Here is a 15,489-nt window from a genome sequence, read left to right on the forward strand (position 1 = left end):
TATACAACACATAAGTTTTACTGTGTGTGTGTGTTGCAAATGCACTTCTTGCGCTTGATGCATGTGCATTGTGTTTTTCTGTCCATCTTGGGTTCACACTCTTTGCAGCGCTTCTTTTTGTTGTTGCTGGCCACAACCTAGGATAATGACAAGATCAAGAATTTTACTTAACACCTCTCTCTCTCTCTCGCAAGGCACGAGTGTCAGACTTATTCTGCAACAGCATTACAAACTTCAGGCTCTGCAGATGGTGGTTCTGTAGCTCGGGTAGATGGGGCACCTTGATGAGGTTTTCCGGAGACTTTTTTGACCGGAAAGGTTCTCTGCCCGTTTTTGCAACCCACAGGGATTGTGTAGATTCTCCTTTGAATCTAAAAACTCCAGCGAGGATAAAACCCCCAAAGTAGACATGTACATGGGTTTGGTCTATCTCATTCCACCTCTCTACAAAAACATGGCGTCAGTGGAATCAATGGAATCCATAATCCTTTTTTGGAAGGAATCTGGGATGAAAAGCTCCAACGAAGACTTGATAAGACACATAAGTCACTGCCAGCTGGCTTCTGACGGGCTGGTTCTAAAGCTAGCTGCTGACGGGCTGGTCCTGGAGCTGGCTGCTGACTGGCTGGTTCTGGAGCTGGCTGCTGACTGGCCGGTCCTGGAGCTGCCTGCTGATGGGCTGGTCCTGGAGCTGCCTGCTGACCGGCTGGTCCTGAAGCTGGCTGCTGACAGGCTGGTCCTAGGGCTGGCTGCTGATGGGCTGGTCCTGGAGCTTGTGGTTGACCGGCTGGTCCTAGGGCTGGCTGCTGATGGGCTGGTCCTGGAGCTTGCAGCTGATGGGTTGGTCCTGAAGCTGGCTACTGACGGGCTGGTCCTGGAGCTTGCGGCTGATGGGCTGGTCCTGAAGCTGGCTGCTGACGGGCTGGTCCTGGAGCTGGCTGCTGACAGGCTGGTCCTAGGGCTGGCTGCTGATGGGCTGGTCCCGGAGCTTGCGGCTGACCGGCTGGTCCTGAAGCTGGCTACTGACGGGCTGGTCCTGGAGCTTGCGGCTGACGGGCTGGTCCTGGGGCTTGTCTTCATTCTGGAACTAGCCGATGCTGTGAGACTCTTACTTTTCAGAAATGTGATCCTCACATTCTGAAACCTCTTCCTCTACATCATCAAGAGTAATCTCTCTTCCAAAATCAATTGCAAGGCCCTGTGAGCAGATAATCTTCTGATCAGTTGTGATAAGTGTTAGGGAGGAATTTGTGGTGATGCCGATGAAGAAGAAGAAGTACCAAAGTCCTGTATGTCTTATGCCGAAGGAGTTTATTTAGGCTCGATCGAGGAGAACAGAAGATTCATGTGCATGAGTCCACCTCAATTCTAAGGTTCAAACAGTAAAGCTCAGATTCTTATACTAGAAAGGTTGGCCGAGGCAGCAAAGGGGAGATGTGTTAACATCCAATTGGCTACAGTATATAAACATGAAGATAAGCATTCACACCAGCTAGGAAATACAAAGTGTCCTCCAGTGACGGAGGGCGTTATCACCTAACTCTACAGCTGTGTCTAAAGACAGCCAGAGAGTGAGATTGAAGACGCCAAAGAGGGACCATGGCCTTGGCATGTTCCTCAGAGAAAATAGGGCAGATAACTGACCCCAGCAGTAATCAAACATTAACTACACAAACTATCCATAGGCAAGAGAAATTATTCTCTAACAATCCCCTCTTATTGATCATAAGATCAATACACTATAATTGAGCACCTTAAGGGTGAGTTAATGTCAAGCCGTCAGAATCAAAGACTATCACGCAATACAAGAACCCAATGAGATCAAATGTAAAACGTACTAAACAATTAAACAAATAAATGCATCAACATTGATAAAGATGGTGTTGTAAAATAAAAACACAAACACAGAATCACGAGTCAAATAATATCATGATGTAATATTCACACCCCTCTTATATAGCATGTCAGCTTATCTAACATGTGACCCATGAATCCCACCTTCCCGTCAACAAGGACCGCTGGAGGCAAACCCTCAATGGGATAAAGAACCCCTGAAACACCTAAGTGTTAGAAGGGCTCACGTTGGAAATCACAGCCACATGAACCTACTTACAGTAAGCCAACCCCCCCCCTTCTTGATGAGAGGAGGTAAAAAGACCCCTGCGCTAACTATTCTAACCATGGAGTCAGACCTACGGGAAAAACCTCAATGTCATGGAGGAAAACCCAAAGTCTAGTCTCATCCAGATGATGTCATAAGGGTGTGTAGTAATCACTTGGTACAGCACATGAATCAATAACAGTAATACATGAAGATTGCATAACAATTCAATGTGACAATTATAGGCAATCAGTATCAGACTAAACATATGAAGGTAAATATGAAACCTTCAAAGAAGAATTACAGTTAACAAGACAAAGCAATCATAATAATGTAATAGTAGTAACAGTTGACAGGAGAAATGATCTTCAACCCATGTGCTGAGCGCACAGTAGAGGGCCACTACCATGGAGAGGTTACTAGCACATACGATGCATGGTGGTATGGAATCCATCTCTTTCAATTTTCTATCGTTTCTTATCCTGCAAGTACCAAAAGGTTTTCCCTGTGACATGGACTGCAAGTTTAGCAATGTAGCAATCACCAAAAACACATCTATCAATTGGGCATTGAAAAACAACAGAAGCTGGAGATCGTCTGGATCAAGGATGAGCAACAGTCTTTCTTTCTGTGTGATCCATGGACGTCTCAGCATGGTCATTTGTGTCAAATGCATCATATTTCTTCACACTCATGTTAATGTGAAGTGCTGGAGGGTTTATCAGTTCATTCTCACCACATGAGATCACTGCAATGTCCGCAGGATCTCTCTGCTGAGAGCTTCCCCTCTTAGGCAGCTCGAAATCAACATCGTTGGAGTTTGGATGACCTTTCACCTTACTCTGATGGTTCTCCATCTGTAACCAAAGCAAAAGGGATCCCCAGAGGAAAACAAAGAAAAGAGCTCCTCCGATCACGAACCAGGCCTTCGGGGCGAATCTGCACCTTGTCGCATGCACCCATTCTGGTTTGCCTTCGACTTTCAGAGCTGTAAGTGATATTTTCGTAAGATTTCAGTTAGTTTCTTCACATAGTCAAACATGTACTCATCTGTCCAAATCAGAGTGGTTTTGTTTGGTGTTAAGGGAGGACTTACACCTGTGGACATGGGTCTGCCCATCAATACTTCATGTGGACTTAGTCCTGTTGTTGCATTTGGTGCACTCCTGATGGAGTACAACACCAATGGCAGTGCGTCAGGCCATTTCAAACCCGTCGCCATCAATGTTTTTTTCAGTCTGTCTTTAATGGTCGAGTTCATTCTTTCTACCTGACCTGAACTTTGTGGATGATACGGAACATGTAATTGCCAAGTGAACCCAAGAGCTTTTGAGAGAGCCTGTGTGATTTTTGAGACAAATGCTGGACCTCTGTCACTGTCAATTGCACGTGGCACTCCGAATCTTGGAATCAGTTCTTTCAGCAAACATTTCACAACAGTTCTCGCATCTTCTTTTCGCGTTGGATAGCATTCTACCCATTTAGAAAAACGGTCAGTGATCACAAGCAAATGTTTGTAACCCTGACAGTTTGGCATATTTACAAAGTCTATTTGCATATTTACAAAAGGGCCTGATGGAGGTTCTAAACGGTCATGTCCCACAGCGCTGTTCATTTTTCTGTTCTGTTGGCATATCATACAACCATCTACAAGTGTTTGAGATACCTGCGTGATACCTGGAACGAACCACTGTGAGCGAATGACATCATTCATCACCCCTCTCCCTACATGCGCTGGGCCGTGTGCAACACGCGCCAGCACATGTAAGAGAGCACGAGGGCAAACCGGTCGACCATCAGGGTGGAGCCACAAGCTAGACTCCTTATCAATAGAACAACCTTTAGCTAACCAAAGACTACGTTCTCTTTCATCGGTCTGGCCTTGCAGGGCCACAACGTCATTAACGAAATGTAGTGTGATGGGGTCACAAGGTTGGGTGGAAACACATTGGTGAGCCAAAGAGGAAGAGGAAAGTGCGGCTTGTTTAGCTGATGCATCAGCCCTCGCATTTCCTCGTGAGACAGGATCATCACTGTTAGTGTGTGCAGCGCATTTTACAATCGCAAGTTTAGAGGGAAGCAAAATCGCATTCCAAAAGGTTATTTATCAACGTGTGATGTTGCAATGGTTTACCAGAAGACGTTACAAACCCGCGCATTTTCCAAATTTGGCCAAAATCATGAGCGACACCAAAAGCATATCTAGAATCTGTGTAAACCGTGGCCACTTTCCCGGCTGCAAGTACGCAAGCTCTCGTGAGCGCGAACAATTCAGCAGCTTGTGCAGACGTCTTCTGTGGTAACGCGTTATGATAGAAAAATATTGGGTTTAGGTACTAGATTTAGCAAACAGGTTATATTCATGTACGATTATGTGCCTTGCTTTGTAGAAAACTTGTTAGTTCAAGGAGAGTGCAGGAGGCCTGAGACCTTGGTGCCACCTGAAGATACTCCCTCTTTCAGTAGAATAGATAACATGTTTGATGACAGGCAGTATGATGTGTACTGAAGATAATCTAGCATTGTGTATAAATACTGTTTCATTCTTCTGTTCTGGGAACTCCTCTCCCATAACCTTGTGTTGTGTGAGATTCAGTGCACTGCTTGAATAAAGAAATGCTGACTTCGAGATCCTCATTTCAAGAGTGGTGATTCCTTTTTTCACCCCACATAATTTGGTCCTTCGAGCCGGATCCCTGGTGCCATCCTTTTCCTTTTCCAAACCTGGGAATGTAAAAACCGTGCACGGCATAACTAAAATCCTTATCTGTGAATTCAGAATAAGGCATTCCACGGAAGGAGGAGGGACGGGTTGGTCAACGGGATCGAACAAAGGTGAGAAGTCCGTTTCTTTAGTCAATGATAAAATAGGTTAAAAAAATAAATAAATAAAAATAAATAAATAAAAAAAGTGGTTAATTAAAAAAAAAAAAGAACCTATATGAGCGCGTGAAGGCCTATAAAGAGTACTGAGTTGTGTAAGACCTATTGAAAATGGACGTAGGCATTGGTTTTTAGATATTCCCTGCTGAATATGGTCGTAGGATTCTAAGTTTACTCGTACTCGTACTCATCGTCTTCCCCTTATCCGGGTCCGGGTCGCGGGGGCAACAGCTTCAGCAGGGAAGCCCAGACAGCCCTCTCCCCAGCCAGCTCCTCCGGAGGAACCCCCAGGCGTTCCCAGGCCAGACGAGAGATATCATCCCTCCATCGTGTCCTGGGTCGGCCTCGAGGTCTCCTACCGGTGGGACATGCCCGAAACACCTCTCCCGGGAGGCGTCCGGGAGGCATCCTTACCAGATGCCCTAGCCACCTCAACTGACCCCTCTCGATGTGGAGGAGCAGCAGCTCTACTCTGAGCTCCTCCCGTATGTCTGAGCTCCTAACCCTATCTCTAAGGCTGAGCCCGGCCACCCTACGAAGGAAACTCATTTCGGCCGCTTGTATTCGCGATCTTGTTCTTTTGGTCATTACCCAAAGTTCATGACCATAGGTGAGGATTGGAACGTAGATCGACCGGTAAATTGAGAGCTTCGCCTTTCGGCTTAGCTCTCTCTTCATCACGACCGACCGGTTAAGCATCCACATCACTGCAGATGCCGCTCCGATCCGCCTGTCGATCTCTCGCTCCCTTTTACCCTCACTCGTGAACAAGACCCCGAGATTCTTGAACTCCTCCACTTGAGTGGGCAATCCACCCTTTTCCGACTGAGGACCATGGCCTCAGACTTGGAGGTGCTGATCTTCATCCCAGCCACTTCACATTCGGCTGCGAACCGCCCCAGCAGGAGCTGGAGGTCGTTGTTCGATGAAGCTAAGAGGACCACCACATCCGCGAAAAGCAGGGACGAGATCCTCCGATCACCGAACACGACACCCTCCCCCACCCGGCTGCACCTAGAAATTCTGTCCATAAAAATTATGAACAGAACCGGTGACAAAGGGCAGCCCTGGGGGAGTCCAACCCTCACTGGGAACAGGTCCGACTTACTACCGGCTACACGGACCAAACTCGCACTCCTTTGGTACAGGGACTGAATGGCCCTTAGTAAGGAGCCATCCACCCCATACTCCCGGAGCACCCCCCAGGATGCTCCTGGGGACACAGTCGTAAACACTCTCCAGATCCACAAAACACTTGTGGACTGGTTGGGCAAACTCCCATTTCCCCTCCAGCACCCTAGTGAGGGTAAAGAGCTGGTCCATGGTTCCACGTCCGGGACGAAAACCCCATTGTCCCTCCTCGATCTGAGGTTCAACAATCGACCGGACCCTCTTTTCCAGCACCCTGGCATAGACCTTGCCGGGGAGGCTGAGGAGTGTGATCCCCCTATAGTTGGAACACACCCTCTGGTCCCTCTTTTTAAAAATGGGGACCACCACCCCGGTCTGCCACTCCAGAGGTACTGCCCCCGATGTCCACGCAATGTTACAGAGGCGTGTCAACCAAGACAGCCCTACAACATCCAGAGCCTTGAGATACCCAGGGCGGATCTCATCCGCTCCCGGAGCTCCACCGCCGCGGAGTTGTTTCACTACCTCGGCGACTTCTGCCCCAGAGATTGGATGGTCCAACCCCAGGCCCTCCGGCTCTGTTTCCTCTATGGAATACGTGTTGGTGGGATTGAGGAGCTCCTCAAAGTATTCCTTCCACCGCCCGATGATATCCTCAGTTGATGTCAGCAGCTCACCACCCCCACTGAGAACAGTGTGAGCGTGTTGCCGCCTACCACCCCTGAGGCGCCGGACGGTTTGCCAGAATCTCTTCGGAGCCGATCGATAGTCTTCTTCCATAGCCTCACCGAACTCCTCCCACGCCCGAGTTTTTGCCTCAGCGACTGCCCTCGCCGCAGACCGCCTGGCCATCCGGTACCGGTCAGCTGCTTCAGGAGACCCACAGACCAGCCATGCCCTGTAGGCCTCCTTCTTCAGCCTGACGGCTCCCCTCACCTCTGGTGTCCACCAGCAGGTTCGGGGGTTACCGCCGCGACCAGCACCAGCGACCTTGCGGCCGCAACTTGCAACAGCCGCCTCCACAATGGCGGAGCGGAACATGGCCCATTCGGACTCAATGTCCCTCACCACCCCCGGGATGCGGTTGAAGCTCTGCCGGAGGTGGGAGTTGAAGACCATGTTGACAGGTTCCTCCACCAGGCGTTCCCAGCAGACCCTCACTACTCGTTTGGGCCTACCAGGTCTGCATGGCGTCTTCCCCTGCCATCTGATCCAACTCACCACCAGGTGGTGATCAGTTGACAGCTCTGCTCCTCCCGAGTGTCCAGAACATACGGTCGCAGGTCAGATGATACGACTACAAAGTCAATCATCGACCTACGACCTAGGCCGTCATGGTGCCAAGAGCACCGATGAACAACCTTATGTTCGAACATGGTGTTAGTTATGGACAAACTGCGACTCGCACAGAAGTCCAATAACTGAACACCACTCGGGTTCAGATCAGGCAGGCCGTTCCTCCCAATCATGCCCCTCCAGGTCACGCTGTCGTTGCCCACATGAGCGTTGAAGTCTTCCCAGCACGACAATGGAGTCCCCAGTTGGGGCGCCATCCAGCGTCCGTCCTAGGGACTCCAAAAAGGGCGGGTACTCTGAACTGCTATTTGGCGCATATGTGCAGACAACAGTCAGGACCCGTTCCCCGACCCGAAGGCGCAGGGAAGCAACCCTTTCGTCCACCCAGGAGAACCCCAACGTACAGGCCGATAGTCCAGGGGCAAGCAAAAAGCCCACCCCGGCCTTCCGCCTCTCACCCGGAGCAACTCCAGCAAAGAAGAGAGTCCAACCCCTCTCGAGGACTTGGGTTCCAGAGCCGACGCTATGTGTCGAGGTGAGGCCGACTATATCTAGTCGATAGCGCTCAACCTCTTCCACAAGCTCCGATTCCTTCCCCGCCAGAGAGGTGACGTTCCATGTTCCGAAAGCCAGCTTCCATAACCGAGGATCAGACCGCCAAGGCCCCCGCCTTGGTCTGCTGCCCGATCCACGTTGCACCGGACCCTTCATATTCCTCCTGCGGGTGGTGGGCCTACAGGGAGGTGAGCCCATGTCTCCCGTTCGGGCTGGGCCCGGCCGGACCCCATGGGCGAAAGCCCGGCCACCAGGCGCTCGCCCACGAGCCCCAGCCCCAGGCCTGGCTCCAGGGTGGGGCCCCGGTAACCCTCCGGGCCGGGTACACGTTCTCCTCTTGATCTTCTTCATGAAAGGTCTTCTAAGTTTAACTTGGTAAAAATATCTAAACAGGTTTTTGGATATTCCCTGCTGAAAATGGTCGCAGGATTCCAAGTTTAACTTAGTAAAAATATCTAAAAGAGAGGTTTTTGGATATTCCCTGCTGAAAATGGTCGTAGGATTCTAAGTTTAACTTAGTCAGAAAATGGTCGTAGGAGTCTAAGTTCAACTTAGTAAAAATATTCAAAAAGGTTTTCGGGTATTCCCTGCTGAAAATGGTCGTAGGATTCTAAGCTTGACTTAGTAAAAATACCTGAAAGAAAAATATAAAAAAAAAAAGAATAAAAAAATATAATAATTTAAAAAAAAAAAAAAAAAAGGAGAAGTTAGTTGGCTTGGTTATAGTGTCTTTTGGTGAAGGACACAGAGAGGGGCAACCTAAAGGTGAAAACAAACTCTTTGGTGGTGCTCACCAAAATTGGACCAGTTGCTCGGGTGAACTCCATACAAACTGGTTGGCTATAACCGAGACGACATAAAATAAGTAAATAAAAATGGATAAAAAGGAGAGGAACAAATCCATTAATAAAAACCATGGGGGCCAATCAGAGTAAAAACAAAACCAGAGGTCTGACCGGTGATTCAAAATTCATGTTCATGTTAAACCCCCCAAGTGTTCAACATCTTGAAAGATGGAGAAAGAAATATGGTTTTCAGGGAGTGTTGCAAGTTGACGAGTGCAAAAAATTAGTTGGGAGTATTGTGAAGGTGTGTAAGGAAGATGAGAAGAGGAAAGAAAAAGAGGGACTGATGTATGCAAAAATGTGGCTCAGCCAAGCTGAGGGCAGAGCTACAAAACAGAGACAGAAAAAAGAGGAGAGAGAGAAGCAAGCGTTAAGTATGGGAAAACTGAAAGAACAAGATTCCGATGGTACTAAAACGGTGCAGAGTGCTTTTGTGTTTCAAAATCCTGTACAGGAGGCAGCCGCTCCAATCCCCGGCCCCGCTCCCTCACAGCCACCAGCGCCACCACCCTACTCCCAAGGAGGAGCAGCCACCAGCAATCAGGGAAGTTATGCTCCACAGACACAAAATGTATATCTAGATTTGACAGGACTTGACAAAACTGCAACACTAAATGCTACACTTGTGAACATCATCCCACATGCTAAACATGCAGAGAAAGTGGTAGCAAACAAAAAGAAAAAAGCAGGATTAAAAAAAAAAAAAGTGATATTTGTTCCTTTTTCTCTGCTGAGACTTTTTACAGTGAAAGAGGAGATTTCTGCTGCTACCGCTGTGGAGAACCGGAACATATAGCTCGTGACTGCAGAGCTAAAACACAGGGAGGCTGGCGTGGGCGCGGTGGCTGGCGGGGATGAGGAGGTCGGGGAGGCGGCAGACGAGGCGGACGTGGAAGCTTTCACCGTCGAGGCAACAATGGCGGAGCATCAGCATGACTGACCACCCCAAAATCAGGTCATGCACGCACGCATGCGCACATTGATATTATAAACACAGACAGAAGACCAGAACATGACCTTGACAAATACCAAATATGACCCACACATACACGGAGAAGTGTTAAACTTGGATAGTGTTGATTTGTTGCTACATGCAGAAGGAGAAAAACCTTTTATCACTCTAAATGTTTGTGGTCAGGAGACAGTGTTCCTTTGTGATTCAGGAGCGTGCAAAACTGTGCTACGAGAAGTTGAAGCTCCACACTGCTTGCAAAATGTGAAACAATAAGATGATAATGCTGTCATCAACTGGGAATAGATTCACTGAATTCTTAACGAAACAGACAAAACTATATGATCCAGTTACAGCACATTACCTCTCATTCCCTAACGACTCCAGGATCAGACAAACAATATGAAGAAATCTTCAAAGATCCTAAATACCCACTTACAGTAACAGCTTTGTATTGGGACAAACATGGTAATGTGGGAGCTGCAGTCAAAGGTGATAAAAGATTCACAGGCATGTTCTTGCAAAAACTAAAGAGCTACAGTGGCACGACATAGGAATGATGGTATATGATGGAGAAAAAGTAACAGAGTCTTCCTTCCAAAAACATTGTGCTGAAAGTGACAAAACATTCTACCATCCCAGATTACAGCTGTACAAAAAGATCGTGAGCTGGAAAACTACAGGTCAGGCTCAGACACATTTGAAATCTTTGAGCTGAAAAACCTCTGAAATTTATACCTAATGAGTTGTGGTCTACAGGATCCACTGATATTGGACTGCTTAAAACTGCTCAGTCTGTCAATATAACACCTAAAAGCAAATACAAGACAGTATCCTCTAAAACCCAAAGCAGAAAATGGAATATCTGAAGTAATTAAGGCACTAATTGAAAAAGGTTTGTTAACTGAATGTCCAGACTCACCCTGTAACACTCCCATTTTACCAGTAAAAAAAAAAAAAAAAAAAAAAAACATCTAGTGGATGAAGATTGGTAAATGATTTACAGGATGTAAATCTCTGTGATTCCACAAGCTCCAGATGTACCAGATCCTTACACTCTGTTAAATCATGTAAAATCCTACAAATACATGGTACTGTATATATGAATCTGGCAAATGCATTCTTTTCAATACCAGTGGATCCAAAATCACAATTCTGGTTTGCTTTTACTTACAAGGGAAAGCGATTTACATATACCAGATTAGCCCAGGCTTTTTCTGAATCACTAACTATGTTCTCTCAAGAAATAAAGAAGTGCATTGACATATTTGAGCCGACTGACAGAGAAAGTCAAATTTTAACTTATGTAGATGATGTCTAACAGGCTAGACGCTGTGCGCAGAGCTCTGCCTGCTTGTCTGCGGGCTGTTGTAGCAGGAGCTCTAGCAGTACAGACTTCAGCACCCTTAGTGTTATATAGACCAGTGTTTTTCAACCACTGTGCCGTGGCACACTAGTGTGCCGTGAGAGATCATCAGCTGTGCCGTGGGAAATTATGCAATGTCACCTAATTGATCTAAAAAGCATTTTTTGAAAAACGAATTAATTATTATCTGCAAATAATATGCCATTGTCAAATGTCTGTATATATATATCTGTCTGTGTGTATATATAAGACTTTTTTCTTTGTGTTTATTTGATTCCTATTCAAGACACTTTGACAAGAATGACTTTATATTGTTAATGTAGGCTACAGAGTTTCATTTTTTTAACATTTTCAGTTGGTGGTGTGCCTTGTGACTTTTTCAATGAAAAAAAATATAAATAAAATGTACCCTGGCTCAAAAAAAGGTTGAAAAACACTGATATAGACCATTATCACTTAAAGTTCCACATGCTGTCTCCCTGGAACACAAACACTCACACATGTCACCAGCGAAACATCTGTCATGTATGGCTACTTTATTAACACAACCAAACTTGACCGTTGAGAAATGCACGACTTTGAATCCAGCAACACTTCTACCAACAGCTGAAGACAGTGAACCACATGACTGTGTTGCAGAAACTGATGAAAAGCTTTTGCCCCGCAAAGACCTTAGCAACAAACCACTGACTGACTCAGGGATGGACAGCAAGCAAAAATCCTGACGGTACAAATAAAGTAGGTTATGCTGTTGTCACTTTAAAATCAGTACTAAAAGCTGAACCTCTACCATCACACGTCAGCACAAGCTGCTGAACTAATAGCACTAACTGAAGCATGTAAACTGAGGCAAAAATAAAAAATTGAACATATATACTGATAGTCATTATGCCTTACCTGCTTTGTTTGTTTTTGCACAGCAGTGGAAGAACAGAGGTATGGTTACTTCCACTGGGAAGCCTGTGACACACAAAGACTTATTGTTACAACTCTTGGAACTCTTGTGCCGCACACACCAAAGGCACAGACAATGTCTCAGTTGGTAACAGAAAAGCTGATGACGTAGCTAAACGAGCGGCACAAAAACCATTACAAACTTTTTTGATGGACACTGAGATCACAAAAATAACCTCTGACCTACTAATTGACTTACAACATTCTGCAACAGCACAAGAGAAATGCTATTGGAAAACAAAAGGAGCAACACAGAACAGTGAAGGAATTTACATCTGATCTGAAGGCAAACCCATCCTCCCTAAAGCCTTATATCGATATGCTGCAATGCTGAGCCATGGGCCTAGCCATGTCTCAACAGGGGGGATGGTAAGGCTAGTAGAACAAACTTATACAACCTATGGAATAACAACTTACTTTCAAAAATTTTGCGCACAATGTCTAATATGTGCAAAAAACAATCCACAAGGTAATTATAGAGTTAAACCAGGCAATGGGACACATTTTGTGAATGAAGTAATTGCAAAAATGACACAGAACTTAGAAATACAAGTAAAATATCACTGTTGCTACCATCCACAATCGGCTGGAATAACAGAGAGAACTAATCCAGGTGACCTGGTCCTCATCAAGGTGTTCAGGAGAAGTGATCTGAGCCTAGATGGGAAGGCCCATACACTGTGTTACTGCAAAAGAGTGCCACCTACCAGCGGCTAAAGTGGTTCCTGCAGCTTTCCAACCAACACCTCAGTGGGGAACGGGCTACAAAGGGGGACTGTTGCTGTAGGCACGTTCATCTCAAACCCGGTGAAGAAATCAACGATCCCTGAGGTATAGTGGTAAGGGAAGTCTGAGGGAACACTACAGCCCTTACGTGGACTCTTAAACTATAAATTAATAAATAAATAAAAATGGCGTCTCAGAGACAATGGATAAACATAGTATGCATTGCATCTTGTTTGACTATTCTGTCTGTTGTGACTGTTTCGTGGCTCCTACCTGTCACACTACCACAGTTAGACCTGTATAGAAAAACTAGATCAACTGATTATGACACTCGTACTGACGACGCTTGGTTGGCTGCAATCTCTTCTGCTGTGTCCAATCCAACAGTGTATACACTTAACTTGTGGTATCTGTATGCTAAGTATGTTGCTGAATCCCATAATCGAACCAACTGCTATGTGTGTACTCATATGCCAGTCGCCTCCACCAATCCTTATATAGTGCCAAGACCATTTCCAGACATACCTAGTTTGTTTCCTGATATACTGATCTCCCATGTGGATGCTGTATTGTTAAATCAGACCGTCCTTAAGTCAACCAGAGCAAATTTACCAGCACCTAGGAAAAGCTCTGGCCTGGGATTTTCAAAACTGAGAGTAACAGAAGAAAGAGACAAAAAGCTTGTATTTGGACCTATTCACTTACACCGGTGATCGGATTTACGTGTTACAGTCAAAGGTTTTATTCTAGGCCCTAATCCTGAATATTTAGGACAAATACTAACATTCTCACTCCGTGTACCCAATACTTATACGAATACGAAATAACGACACTCTGAATGACACACAGAACGTTGACGGCAGCAGCTGTGCTTCATACTACACTGTTCCAGATGTTATGGGCACTTACCCCCAGACAGATTTGATGTGGTTCTGTGGTTATAACATCTATCTTAACCTTCCTCCAAGCTGTCTGGGTCTTTGTGCCCCTGTTTTGCCCTCTGACCATTCTTACATTATCTCAGCAGAGCCCCATTTAGACGAAGGGCATCAGAAGAAACGGTCCTTTCAAAGACATGACTCAGTTTGGGGAACAGATGTTCCTCAAGACCATAAGCTGTGGACTGTTGGAGAAAAGGTGGTTTTATCTTTGTTTCCATCTCTAGGTGTGGGGAAGCTTATGCTTAGAATGGAGACTATGAACTACCGATTCTCTGGGTTTGTGAATGCCACATTATCTATTTTTGAGGCTCAGAGGCAGGAACTGAAGGGCTTCCGAGCCATAACACTCCAGAACCGCATTGTGCTTGACCACCTTACTGCCTCTACGGCAGGGGTTTGTGTCCTGCTGCACTTATGTACCTGACAATGATGAGGATGGAGGAGTGATTCAACAGGCGATTGCTAAAGTAACCTCACTACGTGATGATAGTGATAGTAATAGAGATTTTAAGATTGATGACTCGTGGTTTACAATGGTATTTTTTTTAAACTTCTTACTCCAGTGATGCAATTTCTTGTTTTCTTCCTTGTTGTCATGTGTTGCTTCATACCATGTATCAAAGCAATAATTAGACGAATGGTAGGAGATGTTATGCTCCGGGAGAACAGGTATCAGGAACAGCTTTTGAGGTTAAATGAAAAGAACATCTGCCTAAAGTGAGTTGCAAAAGAAGGATTCTAAATTATGTTAATGCTGTAAATCGAGAGAAGTGGTATTAACTGATTAACAGATGGAAACGTTGTAACTTTCTCCCTATGTATGTATTCTTTTTATATAACTAATACAATCCATTTAATCATGTAATTCCACATTGAAATATTTTTCTTTTTAAGTATGTTATACAATTGTGTGAAAAAGTATAAACAGGGGGGAAATGATAGAAAAATATTGGGTTTGGGTACTAGATTTAGCAAACAGGTTATATTCATGTACGATTATGTGCCTTGCTTTGTAGAAAACTTGTTAGTTCAAGGAGAGTGCAGGAGGCCTGAGACCTTGGTGCCACCTGAAGATACTCCCTCTTTCAGTAGAATAGATAACATGTTTGATGACAGGCAGTATGACGTGTACTGAAGATAATCTAGCATTGTGTATAAATACTGTTTCATTCTTCTGTTCTGAGAGCTCCTCTCCCATAACCTTGTGTTGTGTGAGATTCAGTGCACTGCTTGAATAAAGAAACGCTGACTTCGAGATCCTCATTTTAAGAGTGGTGATTCCTTTTTTCACCCCACACGTTAGCTTCCAGAACGTCAAAATCAGTAACAACAGCGTAGCTGGCTAAATGAACATTATCAGATGGCCGACTAGCCGAGCCGTCAGTGTAGAGAACAAGGTCAGAATTTGGAATCGGTGTCTGTAGCAAGTCTGATCTGGGGGAGGTACATTCACTTATCGCAGCGTTACTATCATATTCAAAAACATCGTCAATCGCTGGGAGAAATGTAGCGGGATTTAAGGGTGGTGAGCGTCGCAGAGTGATGTTTGTGCTTGCAAGAATGGTAGCTTCATAGCCAGAACGACGTGCAGCTGACAAGTGTTGTGTTGCAGAAGTGGTCAAAATAGATACAACAGCATGTGGTGCAAAGACGACGCAGTCATGAGCCAGTACAATGGGGGCAGATTTGTCAATCATTGCTGCAACAGCAGCCACTGATCTAAGGCAGGCAGGCATATC

General features: G+C 45.7%; 1 protein-coding gene across 2 annotated transcripts; it reads left to right on the forward strand.

The window, feature by feature from the left end:
• Positions 1-409: 409 nt before the first annotated feature.
• Positions 410-15,005, forward strand: LOC311486465 (uncharacterized protein; the record flags this gene model as incomplete). 2 transcript variants are annotated; one of them, XM_084542328.1, is made up of 2 exons in its annotated part: positions 410-11,867; positions 12,050-15,005. In XM_084542328.1, one exon carries the CDS (start codon positions 410-412, stop codon positions 1,139-1,141), a length of 732 nt encoding a protein of 243 aa, XP_084398454.1. In that variant the 3' UTR covers positions 1,142-11,867; positions 12,050-15,005. The 2 variants fall into 2 exon arrangements, with proteins under 2 accessions (XP_084398454.1, XP_084398455.1); XM_084542329.1 differs by having other exon boundaries at positions 410-9,766; positions 11,736-15,005.
• Positions 15,006-15,489: the final 484 nt, after the last annotated feature.

This window comes from Chelon labrosus (genome assembly GCF_963514085.1).
Source record: "Chelon labrosus genome assembly, chromosome: 4".
NCBI classification, from domain to species: Eukaryota; Metazoa; Chordata; class Actinopteri; order Mugiliformes; family Mugilidae; genus Chelon; species Chelon labrosus.